This window comes from Myripristis murdjan, chromosome 7 (assembly GCF_902150065.1).
Source record: "Myripristis murdjan chromosome 7, fMyrMur1.1, whole genome shotgun sequence".
NCBI classification, from domain to species: Eukaryota; Metazoa; Chordata; class Actinopteri; order Holocentriformes; family Holocentridae; genus Myripristis; species Myripristis murdjan.
The window spans coordinates 9,601,842-9,621,578 of record NC_043986.1 but is presented as its reverse complement, the minus strand read 5'-3'; the positions used below and the strand labels follow the sequence as shown (position 1 = coordinate 9,621,578).

The following is a 19,737-nucleotide window of genomic DNA, read 5'->3' as shown; positions in this document are numbered from 1 at the left end:
AAGTTTCTAATTTCTTTTCAGTACTTAAACACAAACAGATAAACTGACAGAAATAAGGAAACATGATCTGATGTTGAGATGAATTGCATCACAATGCTGTACGTGTAGCGGATGACTAGTCGTTTTCTAACCATGCAGTTTCCTCATATATTTGTGTCTTATACCCATATTCAGATTTCATTCATTGGTGATAGACGTAACCATGGCTTTGGACACACTTTCCCTTCCTGTCCTGGAGCCCTTGACACCAGGGAGATTACTGGATATGACTGTGTTGGCTCTGAGCTGTCTGTATGCTGGTAGGTAATAACTCTGTCTAGGGCTAAATATGGTAACAGAAAATTACACTTCTACACTATCTAATGAATCAAATTGCTTTTGAGAAAGCATGCGAAGATGAAGTAAAGAATAGATCTCATTGATGGGGATGGAGGAGGTTTAATTAGGAAAAGTATACCCTGGAAGAAACAAGAGCCAGTAGCAGTTTACGTTGCATAGCTGGGTCCATTGTGTTGTTTGGTGTTTTAGTTTCTGTTTCCTTAATGCTGTGGATAACTGGCCAAATGTCAGGATTCGGTTCCAGTCCCTAAAAAGCAAAGAGCGAAGACTTCATTCTAGATTAATAATTTTGCAGATTTAACACTCATACGTGAAGAAATCCATTGCAGAGGAAACAGAGATACCAGTTTCTCTACCAACAGTATCCTCAGTGGATAATAATACAATGCAGTCCCCAAAAAAACTGATACACTGAAAAAGTAAATCACATTATGCAATCACAAATCTGGCATGGACTGAACATCACAGATTAATGATACATACCAAAGAATTTTGATATCCAGCCCTAACTGTGCGTTTCCTTACACTGGCTTCCCTGGTGTCAACCATGCTAAACAAGGAACTGTTTCTACCCTCTCAGGTGTGAGTGTAGCCACCTGCATGGCCATTTTGCAGGTAGGTAGTGGCTTGCAGCTCCGCTCTGCCTCCACTGGGACAAAAGAAGAAGACTATGAAAATGATGCAGCCACAATTGTCCAGAAATGTGTGAGTATTCTCATTACAAAAGACTTCCTGCTCACTCACATGTGAGTTTTATAACATAGTTTTACATATTTGTGGGAAAATTTGCCTTCACTATTGGACTGTAGGGGTGATTGTCTCATTTTGAAAGTTGTGTCAAGTCTTTAGAAACAATTGTGTGTTTTTTTTGGATTGAGTTTTCATATTGCTGTGTGTTGTTGTGTAGTCTGACCTAGCCTTTACCAGCCACAGCCAACAATTTGCTGTTAGCTGGAGACGTTTCTTTCTTTTTATTATTTTAGGATGTCATTGTCTAAGGAATGTCATGCCATGTCTTCACATTGTACTATAATAAGATAATTTGGTATAAACATATTATATTAAAAGTCTAATGAAAAGAATATTTATATTTTAACAGCTGGAGATCTATGAAATGATTGGACAAGCCATCAGCAACTCCCGTAGAGCTGGAGGCGAGGTGAGTACCAGGCTGAAGTGCACTGAGGAAACTGCTTAGATATGAATAATATTTTTGTGTGTGTGTGTTCCGCTACTTGACTCCTACTTGCTACATTTTCTGTTTTCCACAGCATTATCAGAACTTTCAGCTGCTGGGAGCCTGGTGCCTTTTAAACAGCCTGTACTTGATTCTTAATCTGAGCCCCACTGCCCTGGCAGATAAAGGGAAAGAGAAGGATCCCCTGGCTGCCCTGCGCGTTCGGGACATTGCTGCCCGTACCAAGGACGGAGCAGGATCACCTAAACTTGGTCCTGGCAAAGGGTAAATGTTAATGTTTATACATAAATGAAAGAAAGAAAATGAATGCATGCAATGTTTGTAGTGTTCATATTGGCTCCTTTTATTTATTTATTTTTTAAGAGAGGGTTATTGTTTTAAAGTAACAGTTATTGTTTTGCATCAGTTCCACACAAGGTAATAGTCTTTTTTTAGGGTTTGTTTGGATCTCACATCCTCCAAAGATGCCAGTGAACTTTGATTTGAGGAAGCACAGTGCTACAGCTGCATCTAAACAAAATAAACAAGCGAGTTGGCCTCTATAATGTCTAGATTTTCAGTAATATCTTTCATTTTATCCATGTGTGGTTTCTGGGTCCATGCCATTTGGTTACATTTCAACATGTCTCATAATATGAGCAGCTGATCAGCACTACTGAGGGCGTGGGGTTGATCATGGAAACAAGAGCGCGCTGTTTCAAAAACTTTCAAAAATAGTTAAATCAATGCAATTTTAAATTCTGTTTTGGCTGGAACAATAAACAGATTTAATTATATATCAGAACAAACAGGCAAACAAGCAAACAAATAACACAGCGTATCTCAGCCAAACAGCATTCTAATCTGCATAATCCTGCAGAGGATGGAGACATTACTATTATTAGTGGTCTTCCCAGAGCTAATCTGCAGGGGGAGAGAGTAACAATATATAGAATTTACATGTACAAAGTATTATGTACAATATATGTAAATACATCCACACATGGCATTTCATTCATAAAAATAAAAACAAAAATACAAGGTCAACTCTCTTCAAATCAAAATGTGCTTTTAAGGCCAGGAGGGAGCATTTTAATTTAGACAGTCAAAGGAATCAAGGAAAGCCATGTAAGAGGACTGCACATCTGTCACTACCCAAAAATTCAAGATATGAAGATCCAACTTTTGTGGAATTTTTCAGTGGTAGAGCCCAGTTTGCAGGTCAAGTACTCCAATAGCATGCATTCCATTATAATATTATGCCAGCTCTTTTTAGATGAGGCCTTATCGCTAGTCTGAGACAAAGTTAAGTTTTTCCTGGCTGAAAAAGTCACTGATCAGATCAGTGATGGTATGAGGCTGAGACCACAGCTATGCAGATTGGTGTCCACAGCGATTTGTGCATACATTATGGACTTTGCCAACTATTTGGCAGCCCAGATGCTCAGTTAGTGAATGAGAAGTGGCAGAATATGCTGGCAGTACTACAGTGTCATAAAAACTTGATTGAAGTGTATTGCAGGGATTGTTGTGGACAAAGTTCATGACTTATTAATGTGTACCACCCTTTTATTTTTCTTTCTGTCTTTCCCCAAGACACCAAGGGTTTGGAGTTCTGTCTGTGATCCTGGCGAACCACTCCATCAAACTCTTGACTTCCCTTTTCCAAGATCTGCAAGTTGAGGCCCTGCACCGGGTAGGTGAAATGGTAATCAACCAATAAACTCTGTCTAGTGTTAGAATTTCCAAACAAAATCTGTAATATCAAAACTGTTGTTCATTAAACACCTAGACATGATTGATGCCAAGGGAGCAAAATGAATGTCCCAATGAATGTCCTCGAGAAGAGAGCTAGTTAATTTCCTTATAGGCCTATAAGGAAAACTGAGGAACCTATAAGGAAAACTGAATACTGAACACCACCATCATAGCCCTTTAAAAATCAGCATCTGCAAGGTTTTGTCCATTGAACTAACTGTACAAAATTTTTGAATTGCAAATAGTTGGCACTTTGATAGATTAAATAAATGAAATGATTGAAATTCTTTTGTTATTACTTTTCCACCTTTATTTGATTTGTTGATGATTTTAGCTCTACTCCAAAGGTTATTCTTAAATATGGAAAATTTACAAAACAAACTTGGAACATCTAAAAAAAAGTCAGTAAACACATGCAAACCTAACCCTGCACAGGGCTGGTACGGGACTATGCATTTCGATGCATCGATGCAAGAAATTAAAAGTCTGGAATTTTAAAATGGGAAATGAGTAGGAACTTTATAAGGTGCTCTTTTTCCTAATCACCTCATTGCCTCACATACAGGCTTGGGCGAGTGATGGACCACCAGCTGAGCTCAACATCATGGCCCAGAGCACCTCCATCCAGAGAGTCCAAAGGCTTATTGACTCTGTGCCCCTGACCAATCTACTCTTCACCCTTCTCTCCACTTCCTACAAAAAGGTATAAGCTTTAGAGAGGGTATTAGGAGATAGAAGATTTTGCCATCTTAATTGCACATTCAGCACAGTTTTGTTTCATTCAGATTGACCATAATCTTAAATACTTATTAAATATGTGTTTACTCGATTCCATTTTTTTTCCTTTTTTGTTTTTATTGAAAAAGTGCTATGTCAACATGATGTGCTGATAATATCAGCAAGCAAGATGTATAACATGCATTTCATTTCCTTACCAGTATTTGACATCCTGTTCAGCTGTTGATGATCTATGGTGTTATGTTGTCATTGCAGTTACAGTATATAAGTGACCAGTTTGGGTTTTAATACACAAGCAAAGGCTATAGCTCTGGTCAAGCAGGCAGATGAATGACTGGCATCTGTCAGCTGTTCACTTGGGCGAAGCCTTGTCTGCTTTTCATTCTAATTAATTCACAAAGTGTGGTCAATATCTCCTGCACTCGTTTAAAAAGTTTTTCTTTCTCAACACAAGGTGTCTGCTCTGCTAAATAAAGACAAAACAAGCCACAATACTGTATGTGTCCAAAACTGCTGTGTCGTGTCCTTTCCCTGCTGTTTGGTGAGGAAGGCAGTGACAGTTTTAGAAGAAAGCAGAATATTATGAACACACCTTAAGCTTTAATCCCTGTTTCCATCAGGCCTGTGTCCTTCAGCGGCAGAGGAAGGGCTCAGTCAGCAGCGATGCCAGCGCCTCCACAGATTCTAACACCTACTATGAGGATGACTTCAGCAGCACAGAAGAGGACAGCAGCCAAGGTACTGCATTTTTCTAGATTCAAATAAATCAGATATATAAACAAGTAAGATCTTTATAATATTATTACAGTTGCTCATGGAAGTAAAATTATGCACCCACATATCTGCAAGGTGCTTTAGGTAAAAGCATCCAGTACATAGCATGTTATATTGTGTTCATATACACAAAATGGGCATTAAACAGTAAACTCTTTTTGCCATTTTCAAAGCATTATTTACTGTTACGTCTTGTCCATAGAAGTGAATCAGTGCACATCTTGCTTTGGGCACCACTTATAAGATGAGATAGGAGGCAGCCTTGTAAGACTTTTTGAGGGATGTGAGTATATTTTGCCCAGCTTGAAAGGACTGTGTCACTTTCAGAAAATTTGCATTGACAAATAACAATTAGTGCTCAACCATTCTTATTTTTCATCCCATTTTGTAAAGAAGCGCTTCAGCAAAATGAACAGTTAATGCGTTTTTAATGTCATAAGTGTTTCCTAAACAAATTGAACAGGTAGCCACGGCACTGTTGAGTTAAACACAGTTAAAACTTCAAACATTGGAGATAAAATGAGGGCTCAGTTTAAAAAGGGAATGAGATTAGAATATATTTTTCTAAGAACCTGAGATAATTCACCGGCTGTATTGATGCATGGCTGGCCATCTTATGAGGTGAATTATAACGATTATTGATGTATCGATGATATATCCCGGGAACATGAATATTTTTAAGTTTAAAGTATTGTTTTGTTTCTTGAAAACATGGCATATTGAGTAAGTTAGTGTCCTCACCAGGCATTTGCCATTTTAGCAAATAGCATATACACAGCCCTTAGTCACCTTAAAGAAATTTGTCAAGTTTTTGGGAGACTGTCCTGTTGATCAGCTTACCTATTAAGTGGAGACGACAAAGACACCACTGTTTCTGGTAGACTGTCTGCTCCAGTGGTCCAAGCTAACACTTTCAAGCTGTACAAAATGATATAAGTGATCAAAAGTGAGAAAATGAAAACTCTGAGCAGATCTAAAGCTAAGTGGTGTTAAGTTACTTTGAATGACATTGGAGGAGATTGGTAAATTAAAACAAAATGTGATTAATTATGTTTTTTTTTAAAGTGCCGTTTACCAGGAATTATTCAGGTAATATCCTGTTGAAAAGTTTCTTCTTTGATTGGACTTGGAGAATAACTTTTTTTCTTTACTTAGGAAGTGAAAGAGAGATGGGTAATGGGAGACTGCATCTAAGTAAAATCACTGCAGAGTAATCAATCGCTATTAACTTGATATTGCATATACCACAGTGTTAGCTTGAAGCACTGGAGTGAAAGATCCAGTGGGAACAATGATTTTTGGTGTCCTAGAGTCATCATTTTGAGTTACACTGCAGTTTGTACACGATTTGTAGGCATCACAACTGCTACCTTTTTGTTGTCTACACTCACCCGGAGGCTCCACCACCAGGACGATGTTTTAGCAAACACAGGATGCCACGTTGATAGGGGCCCTGTTTCATCAGTCAGGGATTATATTTTTTAATGGCAAAATTTACCCGTGGGCCAGTCTCCCAAACACTTTGTGCATTGCTTAAAATATCTTGTTAGTAACAGTCGCAGTTGTCATAAAAATGCTGCAGTGAGCAGTACTAACAAACTCACCCATTTAATGGAAAACTGCAAGCTTTTCACCACAGTGCGAAGCTGTTGGAATCACTAGACTAATATTTAATGTAATACCCTAAAATCTAAAAAAATTAGAAGCCTTAAATCGACAGTGTGAAAATGTGTGCTGAAGGGAGAGCCATATTTGTGCTTGATGTCTGAGCTAGTGCCAGGGCTGAGGCGTGTCATGGACGTACAGAAAATGTGCTGGATAGGACAGGATAACACGGAAATGAGGAATAACTGCAGTGGAGTAAGGCCTGTTGGAAGTCTAGAAACAGGTCAGTGAAATCATGGCAGCTTATGGTAGCAGTGTGAGCAATCAAACGCGTATACATGTACACACACACACACACACACACACACACCAAACTAATTCAAATTTTTGTCCCTTGATCGCACAGTGACAGTGTAGTTGACAGTGTTTACTATTTCAGCAGAGAGAAGACAGGAGAAGACAAGTGCAGCTTGTGTCTCAGGTCAGCAGTTTTCTGTCCTCAGGTCAAAGACTTGGTGTCCACCTCACTGTCCCAGATTTATTTTGTAATTGTATGTCTCACAATTTAGGCTCTGAGCTGTGGCCATATTAGCTTAGAAAATAAGAGAGTCACAGATGAAGAGACTTTGGCAAGACTTGAGTCTGGAAGGTGTTGATTACTGTTGTAATTGACACAGGCTAAATTATAATGTTTGGTCAAAGAGGTTCATCTGTGGCTCAGACTAGTGCAAAGGATAATACCAGTGGTGTTGATAGACGGGTCCTTACTTTTGTCTTGACAGGAATTTAAAGCTCACATTTTTGTTTGCCCATTTTTTCCCAAATCAGTATTATATTCTGATTTGTCATGCCATAGACTTGGACATCTCTCATTATGTCTGAAAATGTTCGTTAAACACACTGTGAAGCTATGTTCACACACAGCATTTTTTTCTCAGCTGCCACCATCTGTGTAAGTCTGGAATCATATGGAAAGCGACTGTTAAATGCTCAGAAAGAAGCTGAAAGGAAGCGTTTAGACCGGTGGAGATTTTTGCGTCAGTTGAAACAAGTTCATATTTTTAGAAAAACACCCAGTGACTTAAAACAGGGTATTTTTTTTCATGACCTGATTGATCAATCATGACAAGAGGCTGGATACAGACCACTGTTATGGTTGCAGTGTGTAGGGATGTCACAAGAACCAATACTCCTGTACCAAGTTCTGCCAATAGTCCAAAAACACGATGGCACCCATTTCTCTGTGGTACCATAGGTACCACAGGTAGCCACAGGCACCAGGTTTTATTTCAGCCAAAAAAACTTGGCACTCTTTTTTTCACGCAGAACAAAATGGTGATAGCTGAGAAAAAAAAGTGCTGTGTGAGAACAGTATGGCCAAGAGCCAAATCTGTGTTTTTTGGTTTTGTTTCTCTGGAGGCGATTCTCTTCCTCAGCCTTAAAAGCTTTAATAAGACACAAGAGCTATTTTTTTCTGGGGAGTTGGAACAGAGAGATTGTAACTAAGTTCTTTTTTTGTGGGTTTTTGAGAACCAGAACATTAGAGTCTCACAATGAGAAAGGTGCTCCTGTCAAGGCAGGAATGATACAGGACTGATGTCAAAAAGCTGGTATTATCCTTGAATACAATACATTCAAATTATGCTTGTGAACCATGGGCTTAAGCACACTATGCTGCGTCTTGCTGTCACTTGAAAGCTATGATTTCCTTATGTTGCATGCAATTGTGAATATCAACTTAAAGTGATATTCTTTAATGACTTAAGGTTACTTCCTGTTTTTCTATTCAAATAAATCTGACTTCGATGCCTCAATTGGCTATGTCGAAGATTTAAGATTACTGTCAGGTCTGTGATTGTTCAGTCATTGTATCTTACTATTGATAAAAGATTTCACTGAGTAACACATACTGAAATGAAATAGAAGTGTTGCTCTCTGAACCTGTAAAATTTGCCAGTCTTATTTATTGGCATGTTTAGCTACATATAGGACCTTCAGATGAAAAATAAATCTTGGACAATGTTCAGATCGCAGAGCAAAGGCGGCGTCTCATTTGACCATTTGAAAATAGTGCAAACACAAAACGAGTAGCTTGACATTGCTTAAGATCCTTCTGTCAGATCAGAACTGTTATTTGTAGTTTATTTTCGCCAGTCTTCCACCACTTCTATTTTCGTGGAAAGTAGGTGTTTGCTATACTCATAGGTAAGAAAGCAGTACTTAAAAATAAATTTCTATTAACTGGGTTTCTGTTCTATACAGATATGATTTTTCAACACTACCTTCACTGTATTGTCTAGAAAACTGGACAGTAAAAATCCTATACGGTTTACATGCATGCATTTCTCATTTGTCTTTATCACTTCAGAATAAGTGAAAAAAAAATCACAATAAATAGGGCCAATGAAATGCAAACACTTGCAATATTTTTTTCTATGCTGCTGCAATTTCTGCATTTTCCAGCACATGGGATACAGTGTTACTATCCCTTGTCTATCCCTTATAATCCAGGTTAATCTTCCCTATAGAGTTTAACAGAATGATGAATTACCATGCAAATGAGTGCCACAGAAAACATCAGGCTATGCTGTCAGAAATCCACAGGACCTTAAGTCAGGCAGCTACCTACTCTAACTTCGTGGGGAGTGAGAGTAGGCAAGTCATTGGAGTTATCACGTTTTAACACAGCTTGTAGTTTGTATCACAGTACTTCAGAGGACGTTAGTTGAGCATTGGTGACAGAGTCCACCTTGAATTATTACACCAAGATCCCATTTCGATAATGACTTTCGGGTTAAACATTGAAATAAACAGATAAGGCACAATTTAATGTTGAAATTTTGCTGTCACAAAAATTTTGAGCCAGCAAAAATTGCATTTGTTTTTAGTTTACAGATCTGTTATCATATCATCAAGAAAGTGAACACAGGGTGAGCTCTGTCACTATTGTTCCACCAGCTGTTTTGAAGGCATTGGAAAATAAACGTGTAAAATAAGTATAGAATAAATGACCTGTACATTTATTTATTCTCAGTGAACTGGAGACAGTGGAAAGTGTGTGTCTCTCTGATAACAACCTGGAAAAGTGTTAATTTTGATGAATTATGCAGTATTTCTTTCCGTGTGCTTCTTTAAGTGGATATTCACCAATAGAACTAAAGTTCAAGTTCACTAGTAATGGTGATGGCAGTCTTTGGCTCTTGTCTCCCAGCTGCACAGCGTTGTATGTAGGTGTCATGAAGTAGTTTGAAGCTTTTGGTAGTTGGCCTGTTCGTGTCACCCCTACCACTCAACAAATCTCATTTAAATCTTGTCATTTCTTACTGTCACTCCAAGGAATTCATATAAATGATTTGTGTGTCATTTCAGATGATGACAGTGAGCCCATTTTGGGGCTTTGGTTTGAAGAGACAATCTCTCCCACCAAAGACAAAGTGGCTCCCCCACCCCCTCCACCTCCCCCACCCCTGGAGACCTCCCCCAGATTGAAGAGCCCCAGCAAGCAGAATCCAAGCGAGAACGGCAACATTTTAGCTGGCCGCAAAGACCCAGAGCTGGTGAAGACTTTCGTGATGCTATCATTTGTGTTTGTGTATATGTGTGTGTGCATGCAATTGACAAAATATAGAAAAAAAAAAGTTGCTCTAAAGTGCATGATGCATAGAGACAGATTTTGACAGTTAAACCACTGGCTGATTGGGGAATACACAGAAGAAGATTGTATGTCCAGAGGTTCAGCTCATATGGGTAGCATTTTGTGTTAGCTTAGCATAAAGACTTGAAGTCTATGGGAGTCGTTAGCCTGGCTCCATCAAAGTGAAAAAATAAACCCCACAGCAACTCTGAAGCTGTTTTATTTACATAGGTTATCAGATTAGAAGATTATATATGTACTTGAGGTACATGTCTCATTTGTTTAAAAAAAAAAAAGAGAGAGAGTTGTTTTCGGAGAGGGTGATTTGTGCTTTAGCTTCCTATACTGATTACAGTTCCACTATCTAACTTCTCCTAAAACGACTCTCTCTTTTTTGTTAATCCTAAGACGTGCATTTCAAATACACGTTACGTTGTTAAAACATTTAGATTCATATTTCCCCAAACACTGAATTCTGGGTTAATATAATGACAGGAAGGTAGAGGTGTGTGTGATGTTGACCGTTTTGTCACTCTTTTTTCTTTTTCTTTTTTTCCCCTCCCCAATAGAAGAGCAACTCTGAATATCTGTCGTTACAGCATATGAAGGTTTTTCAGAAGTAAATGTGAAACAACATTGTAACTCACAGGTGTTTTTTTCCCCCCTCTAGTTCCTCAGTTTAGCCTCCAGCATTCTGAACTTCATCACCACCTCCATGCTAAAGTCCAGAAACAACTTCATCCGCAACTACCTGAGTGTGTCTCTCACAGAGCAGCACATGGCTACACTGGCCAGCATCATCAAAGATGTAGACAAAGATGTCAAAGGTACAGGAAAAAATGTCTGTTACACTGATTATCTCAAGATTTACCGTACTTTTAAGTTTGTTTGGCCTGTTGCATGGAGTTTGGAAATATGGGCCAAGCTACATTTCAGTGGGCTTGTGTGTTACTTATGTGGAATTGGATGTGATCATTACTAGTAGCAATGGCCATGAAGGAGAACGTTGTTTACTTTCATGACCTCTCCTTGTTGGCTTTTAGGCAAGTAGTTATGACCTTTAAACATAACTTGGCTTGATTTTTTTTTTTTTTTTCAGGTTCCTCAGATGAAGTATTCTCTTTAGCTCTGTATCACTTCAACCACACCCTGGTGACATCGGATCTCCCGTCCCCAGCCCTGCAGGTAAGAGCAAAGATAGATTAGTTGTTTCTTTGGAAATACTTCTTAGCACACGATAGCTCACACATTTAAATGAACACATACTTTTGACCAAACATGCCCAAAAGTACTCATGTAGTTAGATACTGTCCATGATACAGTCCATGTTGCATTTGTTATGTTCACTGTGCAGCACAAACTAGGTTAGCATTTCCTCAAAAATTTTGATAAACAGTATGCCAAACTTATACAGTAAACTATTTTGCACTGAACAGCAGTCATCCTTCTCAGTGCATATTAGCAGTTGATTAATGAGATTAATTGTTACAAATGTTCTTGTTTTATGTCACATGCTTTCTCTCCTGTGATTTGCAGAGCACCCTTCTCCAGCAGCTGGGTGTTGCCCCCTTTTCAGAGGGTCCCTGGCCTTTGTACATTCACCCCCAGTCATTGTCAGTCCTCTCCAGACTTCTCCTCATATGGCAGCACAAAGCCAGCCTGCAAGGAGAACCAGACGTGCCTGAGTGTATGAAGGTCTGGGAAAGGTATGGAAACCATTGTGTGCTCATTTTGAGAGGCTTATTTTGTGATCTGTTTTGTACTGTTTTTATTTTTCCCATAATGTTGTCACCACAGCACCATGGGCAGTGTCAGACAAGTGTCAGTCAACTACTATCAGTCAAATCATCTGTCTTTCACCATTTATGTCACTGCCTGAGGAAAAATCTCCTTAAATGTTTTTTTTTTTCTACTACATGTTTTCAGGTGGTTTTGGGACAGTTGTTTGTAAGCTTGCAAGACCATAGATGACTGTGCAGAATTTGTACCTGTTCTTGAACCACATACTAGTTTTATATTTGCACATACCTAATCTTATCTTGTGAATATTCTCTTTCCTTTTTTCCCCTCCATCATTGGTACCTTTGCTGCATGCTCTCACAGGTTTTTGGGAACGTTAAAGCAGCACACTATCCAGGGTTCTGTTCATGGGGAGGACGACCTCAACGTGGAGCATCTCCAGCTCCTGATGCTTCTCTTCCACAACCTGTCTGAACGTGGCCGGCGGTCCGTGCTCACTCAGGTCACCCAGGCCATCACTGAAGTGGCACAGAGCAGAGACTCGCAGCTGAAGGCTGTGCCCCTCAACCTCGCCCGCCTGTTGTTGGTCTTTGACTACCTGCTGCACCATTACTCCAAGGCCCCCTTATACCTTTTTGAACAGGTTGGATGCTCCTTTTCTAATGATGGTTGTCCTGATAGTAAATGAGATTTAGGTTGGCTGTTTTCACTTTTTATCTGTTTTCCAAGTAAAAATTGACCAGAACAATCCAAGGTATCTACACCTGATTTGTAATAAGGCCCATGTGAATATAAAAAAATCTCAACAGTCACTCTCCCATTGAAAGCTTACAAAGCAACTTCTCGTTTTACATCATGATGGTGTTGCATTTTGATTTGACCACCAGGCCTGTGGAATATTATAAACATACAAAGGTAGTGGTATTCCACAAGGAATGTGAAGGAAGGTCTATGAAGGGAGAAAAAAGATATTTAACTACTGAATCAATGTAATCCGTAGGTGCAGTATAACCTTCTCACCCCACCATCTACTGGGCCAAGTTCTGTTCAGGAAGGAGGGAAGCGAAGCACTCTTCCACTCTACTATGGCTTCAAAGAGGTGGAGGAGAACTGGGCCAAACACTGCACAGCAGGTAAGACTGGGACAGGAAATTTACCTTTTACCCACTGGCCATAGTGATGGTTGATTCTGAAATTCTTTAGCTAAACTTACGATTTTACCAACCACATTGATTTTCAGAATAGAATATTTGAGCGATGACTGACTCTCTGCCAGATTACAAGCTTGGGTGGAATGCAGTTCTGAGATACAGAGCATCAAATATTTGACAAATTATGTGGCCAAATTTACCACCTGCTGCCTAGATTTACCAGCACTCAAGTGATGATAGTGGTCATAATCTCTCACATTGAGTTTGTTATATCATCTTATGCCTATGCTTCCGGCACAGCCATTTTCTGAAGAGTGTCAAATATTTGAAGTATTTAATGTGGTTTGCATTCTGATAAAACATAGATTCAGTGCTGATACAAAAAAGGAATTGCACATAAACACAGTTGGCATTACAATTAAAGAAATACCTCTGGATAGAAGCAGTTTAAGGCCAGGCCAAGTTGAGGAAAAATGTTCACACACACATGTAAGGCAGTCAGGTGATATTCACAGCAGGGAGGTCTGGAGCTTTTAATGCGGATTTAAAACCTTGCTTAGAGTTGCAGCAGCACATTTCGCCTATTTTCCTTTTTCCTAATTATGCGGGAAAAAATAAAATAATAAATCTAATGAGAATGACACAATGTCACAGTAATGAGGATGGCACTATTTTTGGAGATGCTCGGTGAAGCACGAATAATATATTTGCATGTGTTTTACTCTTTCTCAGATTCAACCATTCAGCCTAAATTCTACTGCATCTTGTCCCCTGAGACATCTGAAGATGACATCAGCCGACTTGACAGCAAGGTGAGACTTAGACCATGTCCTGTCTTGTATTAAGTACACTTCTGTAATGTATGTCTCCCCATAAGTGTTATTGAGACAGTATATTGCACACATTGAAAGGGTTTAAATTGGTTATTTTTGCACACTTTGTGTATGTGTTTCTTAATTTTGTTTCTACATAAATCTTCTGCCAGGTCTTTCCAAAGCTCTTTAATGGAGCAGTGAAGTATGATGAACTATATTCGTGGCTCATCTCGCTCTTGGCAGCAGGCTCTCAGTTTGACACAGCAAGGAGACAGGAGAACAAACCCATCACACCCATGGTGAGTGAACGAAGTTGCTTCAACAATTTAGACAGTTATTTTGCATGAAGCATTTTTGATGTGTAATAATAATAAATCAGTTATAATAAAACTTTTTAAAATGCTTCGCAGGAAGGTATGAAGGTATGAAAGGTTTAAATCAGAAGACAAAATTGGCAAAATGTCATCCCAAGCATTTTGGAGATATTATTTTACACTTTCAATCGGCAGAATTTCACCACTGTTCAGAGTAGAGAAGATCTGTGCTCGTTTTCTATTTAAAAATCTTTTTTTCAACAGTTTTTCCTCAGAGCTTATTAATATAACTCTCACTTCTGAAAGTCTTGACACCTTATTGAAATAGCTTCCAGCTTGTTACTAGAGCATGTGTTGTGAAGAGTCTGTTTATAACACACAGCATGAAGTGTGAAACTTGGATTCGAATGGTGTGGGAGAGACAGCTGAATAAAGTGTCTGGTAGTAAGAAGTGACATCCAAAATCTGCATCTGCTTAATGACTTTGTGTATTTATTGTCCAACACAGGAGGCCTGCTCCCTTCAGTATTACTTCCTGGTGCTGTGGAGGATCTTGGGCGTTCTTCCACCATCCAAAGCCTACATGGAGCAGCTGAAGATGGGCTGCAGTGACCCAACTGAGAGCGACATCCTACACACACTGCGATGGTCCTCACGTTTCCGTGTGTCCACCTACGTGAACTGGATCAAGGTCTGTCACTGTTTGCATGGACAGATGGCTGTGCACTTAAAATGCTATTTTTTTTAGAACAGATAATGAATTTGTTTTTAAAAACTAATACAGATCATCAGTTTTAGGTTTGACTTTGTGTCATGTCTACTATTATACTACTATATATTTGCATTTTAGGAATGCTTTATTGAAAACTTTACTATTTTGAAATAATTGACTTACAGAAATTTCATCAATCAGTGCTATCTCAGGTGAAATTTATTTTGATGTGTGACTATGTTGTGTCATCGTTGGCAGGAACACTTGGTGAAGCAGGGAATGAAAGCAGATCAAGCAGCCTCTCTGGTTGAGACGACAGCCGCTAAATGCAGCACTGTTAAGTACGACGTGGAGCTAGCAGAGGATTACATTGCCAGACAGGTAATGACAATGGGGGAGTCAGCGGTGAAGCTGTCTGTATAGGCGCGTAGTTGTTTGAACACAACACTCACTTTTTTTAATACTGGTTTCCGTTGCAGATTTCTGCCTTTTCCAGCGTGGACCCGAATGCGATCCTGCCACTTCACCAGGTGCCCTCCCTCCAAGCCATCTACACACTGGATGCTGTGATTTCTAAAGTGCAGGTTTCTCTAGATGAGCATTTGTCAAAGGTTGCTATTGAGGCGGACACCCACAAGTCATCTGAGATCACCAAGAACCTACTGCCTGCCACACTACAGCTCATTGATGTTTACACTGCTTTCACAAGGTGAGATCGGGAATTCCCACCATCCCAAACTCTGTTTTTCAACACGGAAGTCAGTAAAAGTAGGCCTGGCTCATTTATTACATAGCATTCTGAATACAAATATGTTATTATTTTATCTTAAGCATTTGGGCATTATTTTTGTATGTAGCCTAATAAACTACTTAATATTAAGAGGCTTTTTCATTTAAAATGTAATAAACACAAACTGCGAAGTGATTAAAATCAAACTTGTGTCGATCAGGTCTTACCTACTGATGAGCCTTCCAGAAGAAGGAGAGAACAAGTTGACTGAAGCCAAGCTCCAAGGTTATGCAGCAGTGCTCTCGATTGGTTCCACACGCTGCAAAGCCAACATGCTGGGTATGTGGTGGAGTTACCCAAGAACTAACTTTTTAAAAATCACTTTGCACAGTTAAGAAGCAAAAGTTTTCCTATCTCCTCTTTGCTGGTGTGATTATTTATGTTTTTTGTGGTCAGGCACATGAATATTTTTTGATGTGAACTTTTATTTTTTGATATAATTTCACAGGCCATAGTGTTATGCAGAACTTGCCATCGGCTGTGCAGACAATATGTGAGACTTGGAACAACATCCACACCAATGAATTTCCCAACATTGGCTCATGGGTACGTGAGTAAAGTAGATTCCTATGTTTGAGTTTATCCATCTCTCTAAAAACCTTTTTAGGGAGAGTAGGTAGTCTATTGACTTTTTAAAATATTTATATTGTTTTATTGTGTTTTATTTCTCAGCGAAATGCATTTGCCAATGACACCATTCCATCAGAGAGCTACATCAGTGCCATCCAAGCGGCTCACCTGGGCACACTGAGCTGCCAGTCCCTGGCCCTGGCCTCCTCTCTCAAACACATCCTTTTGTCTTTGGTTCGTCTCACTGGAGACCTCATTGTGTAAGTGCCTGTTCAGTCCCTATTCAAATATGGACCTTTTATCATGTGACCAGTGATGTGTGAGGAAAAGGATGAACTTCACAAATAAGCTCTTAGATTGGCTTCAAGCTTTGATAATATTATTACAAGAATATTGGTAGTGGTTATTTCTGAAATATTCAGTGTATTGCAGCCAACATTTCTGAGATGACCCTAACTCACTTAATTGTCTCACTAAAATTGTTTTTGAAAGCACTGACATGCACTGTTGTAAACTAAACAAACACTTGATGCAGAAGTTAAATGCTTGCAGTATTTTTGCTGCACAGTGGTAACTTTACAGAAAACTTTTACCAAACACAGTCTTTCATAATCTTAGTTGACTGTCTGTGTACCTGGCAGCTTCAGGTAATATTGTCTGATCTCTCCAACCTCAGCACAGAGGAGCTGAATCCCTCGCAGGTTGTGCGCACTCTGCTGCCGCTCCTCCTGGAGAGCAGCACGGAGAGTGTGGCAGAGATCAGCAGCACCTCGCTGGAGCGGATCCTTGGCCCATCAGAGTCAGACGCCTTCCTTGCTCGCATCTACGAGCGGCTGGTGACTGGTTGCTACAACATCATTGCCAACCACTCAGACCCAAATAGGTATGACATGTCTAAATACTGTCTTATATTTTATTAAGCCCCGTAGAGAAATTCTCTTATTGCTTTGCCTCCTCCACATAGATGTCAGAATGCAAGGTTAGCTACATAACAACACCCACAATCTGGTAGAGAATTAGTGCTTTGTTTAAGGACACGTCAACAATGGGAATGCATTTTCTTTTACTCTGAAGATTCACGATTGTGACTCAAAAGTGCTGAGAAAATTTAGAACCACTGTGTTTACGAGGGTGATGATATAATTTCAAAATATATGTGGTTGTTAATCTGAGAAAGGCCAATAGATTTAGTAAAATCAGATGTAAAATTTTGCTGTGATGGCTGATGAGTCTTACCGAGCTTTTTGAAGTATGCATTCAGTGTGTATTGTTTGACCTCATTTTAGTGGTTTGGATGAGTCTGTACTTGAGGAATGCCTTCAGTACCTTGAAAAACAGCTTGAGAGCAGCCAAGTCCGCAAGGCCATGGAAGAGTTCTTCTCCTTCAGGTAAATACCCATGTGACATAACACACTACATTGTAGTACATCTGACTCAGCCACATCATTTGATCTGTGCTCCCTTTTCTCCTCAGTGGTGAGCTTGTCCAAATTATGATGGCAACTGCCAATGAAAACCTGTCAGCAAAGTTCTGCAACAGAGTGCTGAAATTCTTCACCAAGCTTTTCCAGCTCAGTAAGTTTACCGTTATCAAAACTATGTTAGATTATTTAATCCCTGTTTAATTTTGTTTAAAAGTCAAGATAGTTTTTTAACAAGCCTTTTTTATGATAAGGTATCTTGTTTAAAGGGATAACTTTCCCTCCCCATTGGTTCAATTGCACTGAGACTTGCTCATTAAGCTCATCCAGTAACATCAACATGATGTTGTCATCCCCAGCGGAGAAGAGTCCAAACCCCAGCCTGCTGTGTCTGTGCGGATCTCTGGCTCAGCTGGCTTGTGTGGAGCCTTCACGTCTGCAGTCTTGGCTGACACGCATGACAGCCTCCCCACCAAAGGACTCGGAGCAGCTGGAGATAGTGCAGGAGAATCGACAGCTCCTGCAGCTGCTCACCACTCATATTGTACGTGACAACAGCCAGGTGGGTGAGGGAGTGTGCACAGTCCTCCTCAGCACACTCATTCCCATGGCAACGGACATGCTGGCCAACGGCGATGGGACAGGCTTTCCTGAGCTCATGGTTATCATGGCCACACTAGCCAGTGCTGGCCAAGGGGCTGGCCACCTGCAGCTGCACAGGGCAGCCATCGACTGGCTGACTAGATGGTAAGAAATCAGGGTCTTGTTTCACAGACATGACTTACATCAGCTCAGGGAACTGCATAAGACATTCTCATCAACTGTGCCAATAGAAAGTTATCAGATAAACTGCTTGGTGAGAGGACATTCACGTTCATCAATTTGTGTAGAAGAAACAAGAAATGTTGTGTATTTTGTGAGCTATCCCTTTTATCATTATCAACCAGTAGTAGGGTCCCAAATTGCTTAATATTTATCAGAAAACTACTGTTGTTTTTTATGCAGCAAGAAGTATTTGACACAGAAGAATGTTGTGGAAAAAGTGAGCACAAATTTGACCCAGGGCAAGGTAAGTTTTCATTGCATCACTGTTTTAACCTTTTACAGAGCTTCTCACAGTTCACATTCTTTTCACTGATCCAGGTTTCGTGGCCCATTTAACCTTGGATTAAGATGACTCTTAATGCTGGTCTATCAAATGTGTTTTTACAGGAGAGCTATGATATCATGCATGTTTGTTGGTGTAGCATGAAATCCAAAAATTACATAGGCTAATAAAGTATGTAGAAAACATTAGGTGTGTCTCTATGATTAATTTGGCAAGGGACAGGGTAGCACAATTTATTACACTTGTGCTGCTGTAGTTTGGGAAAAGTCCAAAAACTAGGCCAAGGAAGTGCCGAGTGAAAAACCTAATTGTGTTTTCTCTCCACCTGAGTGAAGTGATTGTATTTGTGCACCTTGTCCTTGTCTTCAGCACGCCAACATGCTTGAGTGCTCATGCCACATCATCTCCTATCTGGCGGATGTGATGAACGCTCTGAGGCAGAGCAGCGGCCAGGGCTCCTCAGCGCTTCTCATGGAGGGAGAGGAAAAAGCTATGGAAGTGGACTCAGACTGGGTGGAGGAGCTTGCTGTGGAAGAGGACGATTCCCAGGCAGAAGACTCTGTGAGGACCCCTCTCCCAATATCTGTTTGTTTACAAAAGGGGCTGGTGATTCTATCATGCGAGGCATATTGACATAAATGTAAAACTTTGCAACTGTGGGATGTAAAGAAAAATATAAGGTCCCTATAAACAATTTTTTATCTTGCCTGGAAATTGGGTTTAGCCCTCATATGGGGATTAATCTCGAGTCAAAGAGACATTCTACATGTTTTCATTATGTACACCAAATTATCACACAGTGAAACAAAGCTGAGTGATTGGTCCCAGGCAACAGAAAAACCATTGTGAACCAGTTGCAGACCACTGACTCCAGAAAGCTCTTGTTGTTGTCTCCATTTAGCTTAATGGTTGAACATCTACCCCCTCTGTCCCTGTTTGCTAGTCAAACCCATTTATAAAGCAGTTCAGTGCTTTGCAAAAAACAACATGAAAAAACTGTCCCGTGTCCCTCTGCACTGCACTTTTTAGCAGAGCAGTGAGGCTATAAAATTTAATACTAAAATGGACGGGAATAACACTGAGTCGTACCC

General features: G+C 39.9%; 1 protein-coding gene across 4 annotated transcripts in view; it reads left to right on the top strand.

Annotated features, from left to right (window-relative positions):
- ubr4 (ubiquitin protein ligase E3 component n-recognin 4) overlaps positions 1-19,737 on the top strand; it is a 61,576-nt gene that overhangs the window by 6,532 nt on the left and 35,307 nt on the right. For 3 of the 4 annotated variants that reach the window (XM_030055001.1, XM_030055000.1, XM_030054998.1), the window contains exons 8-35: positions 175-299; positions 920-1,044; positions 1,439-1,498; positions 1,611-1,801; positions 3,113-3,212; positions 3,840-3,977; positions 4,633-4,750; positions 6,831-6,872; positions 9,761-9,948; positions 10,696-10,852; positions 11,125-11,210; positions 11,562-11,731; positions 12,129-12,408; positions 12,766-12,898; positions 13,649-13,728; positions 13,902-14,030; positions 14,554-14,736; positions 15,016-15,138; positions 15,237-15,466; positions 15,708-15,826; positions 15,996-16,093; positions 16,220-16,377; positions 16,794-17,000; positions 17,404-17,505; positions 17,592-17,692; positions 17,898-18,285; positions 18,544-18,607; positions 19,016-19,207. In XM_030055001.1, coding sequence (XP_029910861.1) covers positions 175-299; positions 920-1,044; positions 1,439-1,498; positions 1,611-1,801; positions 3,113-3,212; positions 3,840-3,977; positions 4,633-4,750; positions 6,831-6,872; positions 9,761-9,948; positions 10,696-10,852; positions 11,125-11,210; positions 11,562-11,731; positions 12,129-12,408; positions 12,766-12,898; positions 13,649-13,728; positions 13,902-14,030; positions 14,554-14,736; positions 15,016-15,138; positions 15,237-15,466; positions 15,708-15,826; positions 15,996-16,093; positions 16,220-16,377; positions 16,794-17,000; positions 17,404-17,505; positions 17,592-17,692; positions 17,898-18,285; positions 18,544-18,607; positions 19,016-19,207 — 4,087 coding nt within the window. The remainder of the gene's footprint in view (positions 1-174; positions 300-919; positions 1,045-1,438; positions 1,499-1,610; positions 1,802-3,112; positions 3,213-3,839; positions 3,978-4,632; positions 4,751-6,830; positions 6,873-9,760; positions 9,949-10,695; positions 10,853-11,124; positions 11,211-11,561; positions 11,732-12,128; positions 12,409-12,765; positions 12,899-13,648; positions 13,729-13,901; positions 14,031-14,553; positions 14,737-15,015; positions 15,139-15,236; positions 15,467-15,707; positions 15,827-15,995; positions 16,094-16,219; positions 16,378-16,793; positions 17,001-17,403; positions 17,506-17,591; positions 17,693-17,897; positions 18,286-18,543; positions 18,608-19,015; positions 19,208-19,737) is intronic. The other variant, XM_030055002.1, reaches the window with a different exon arrangement.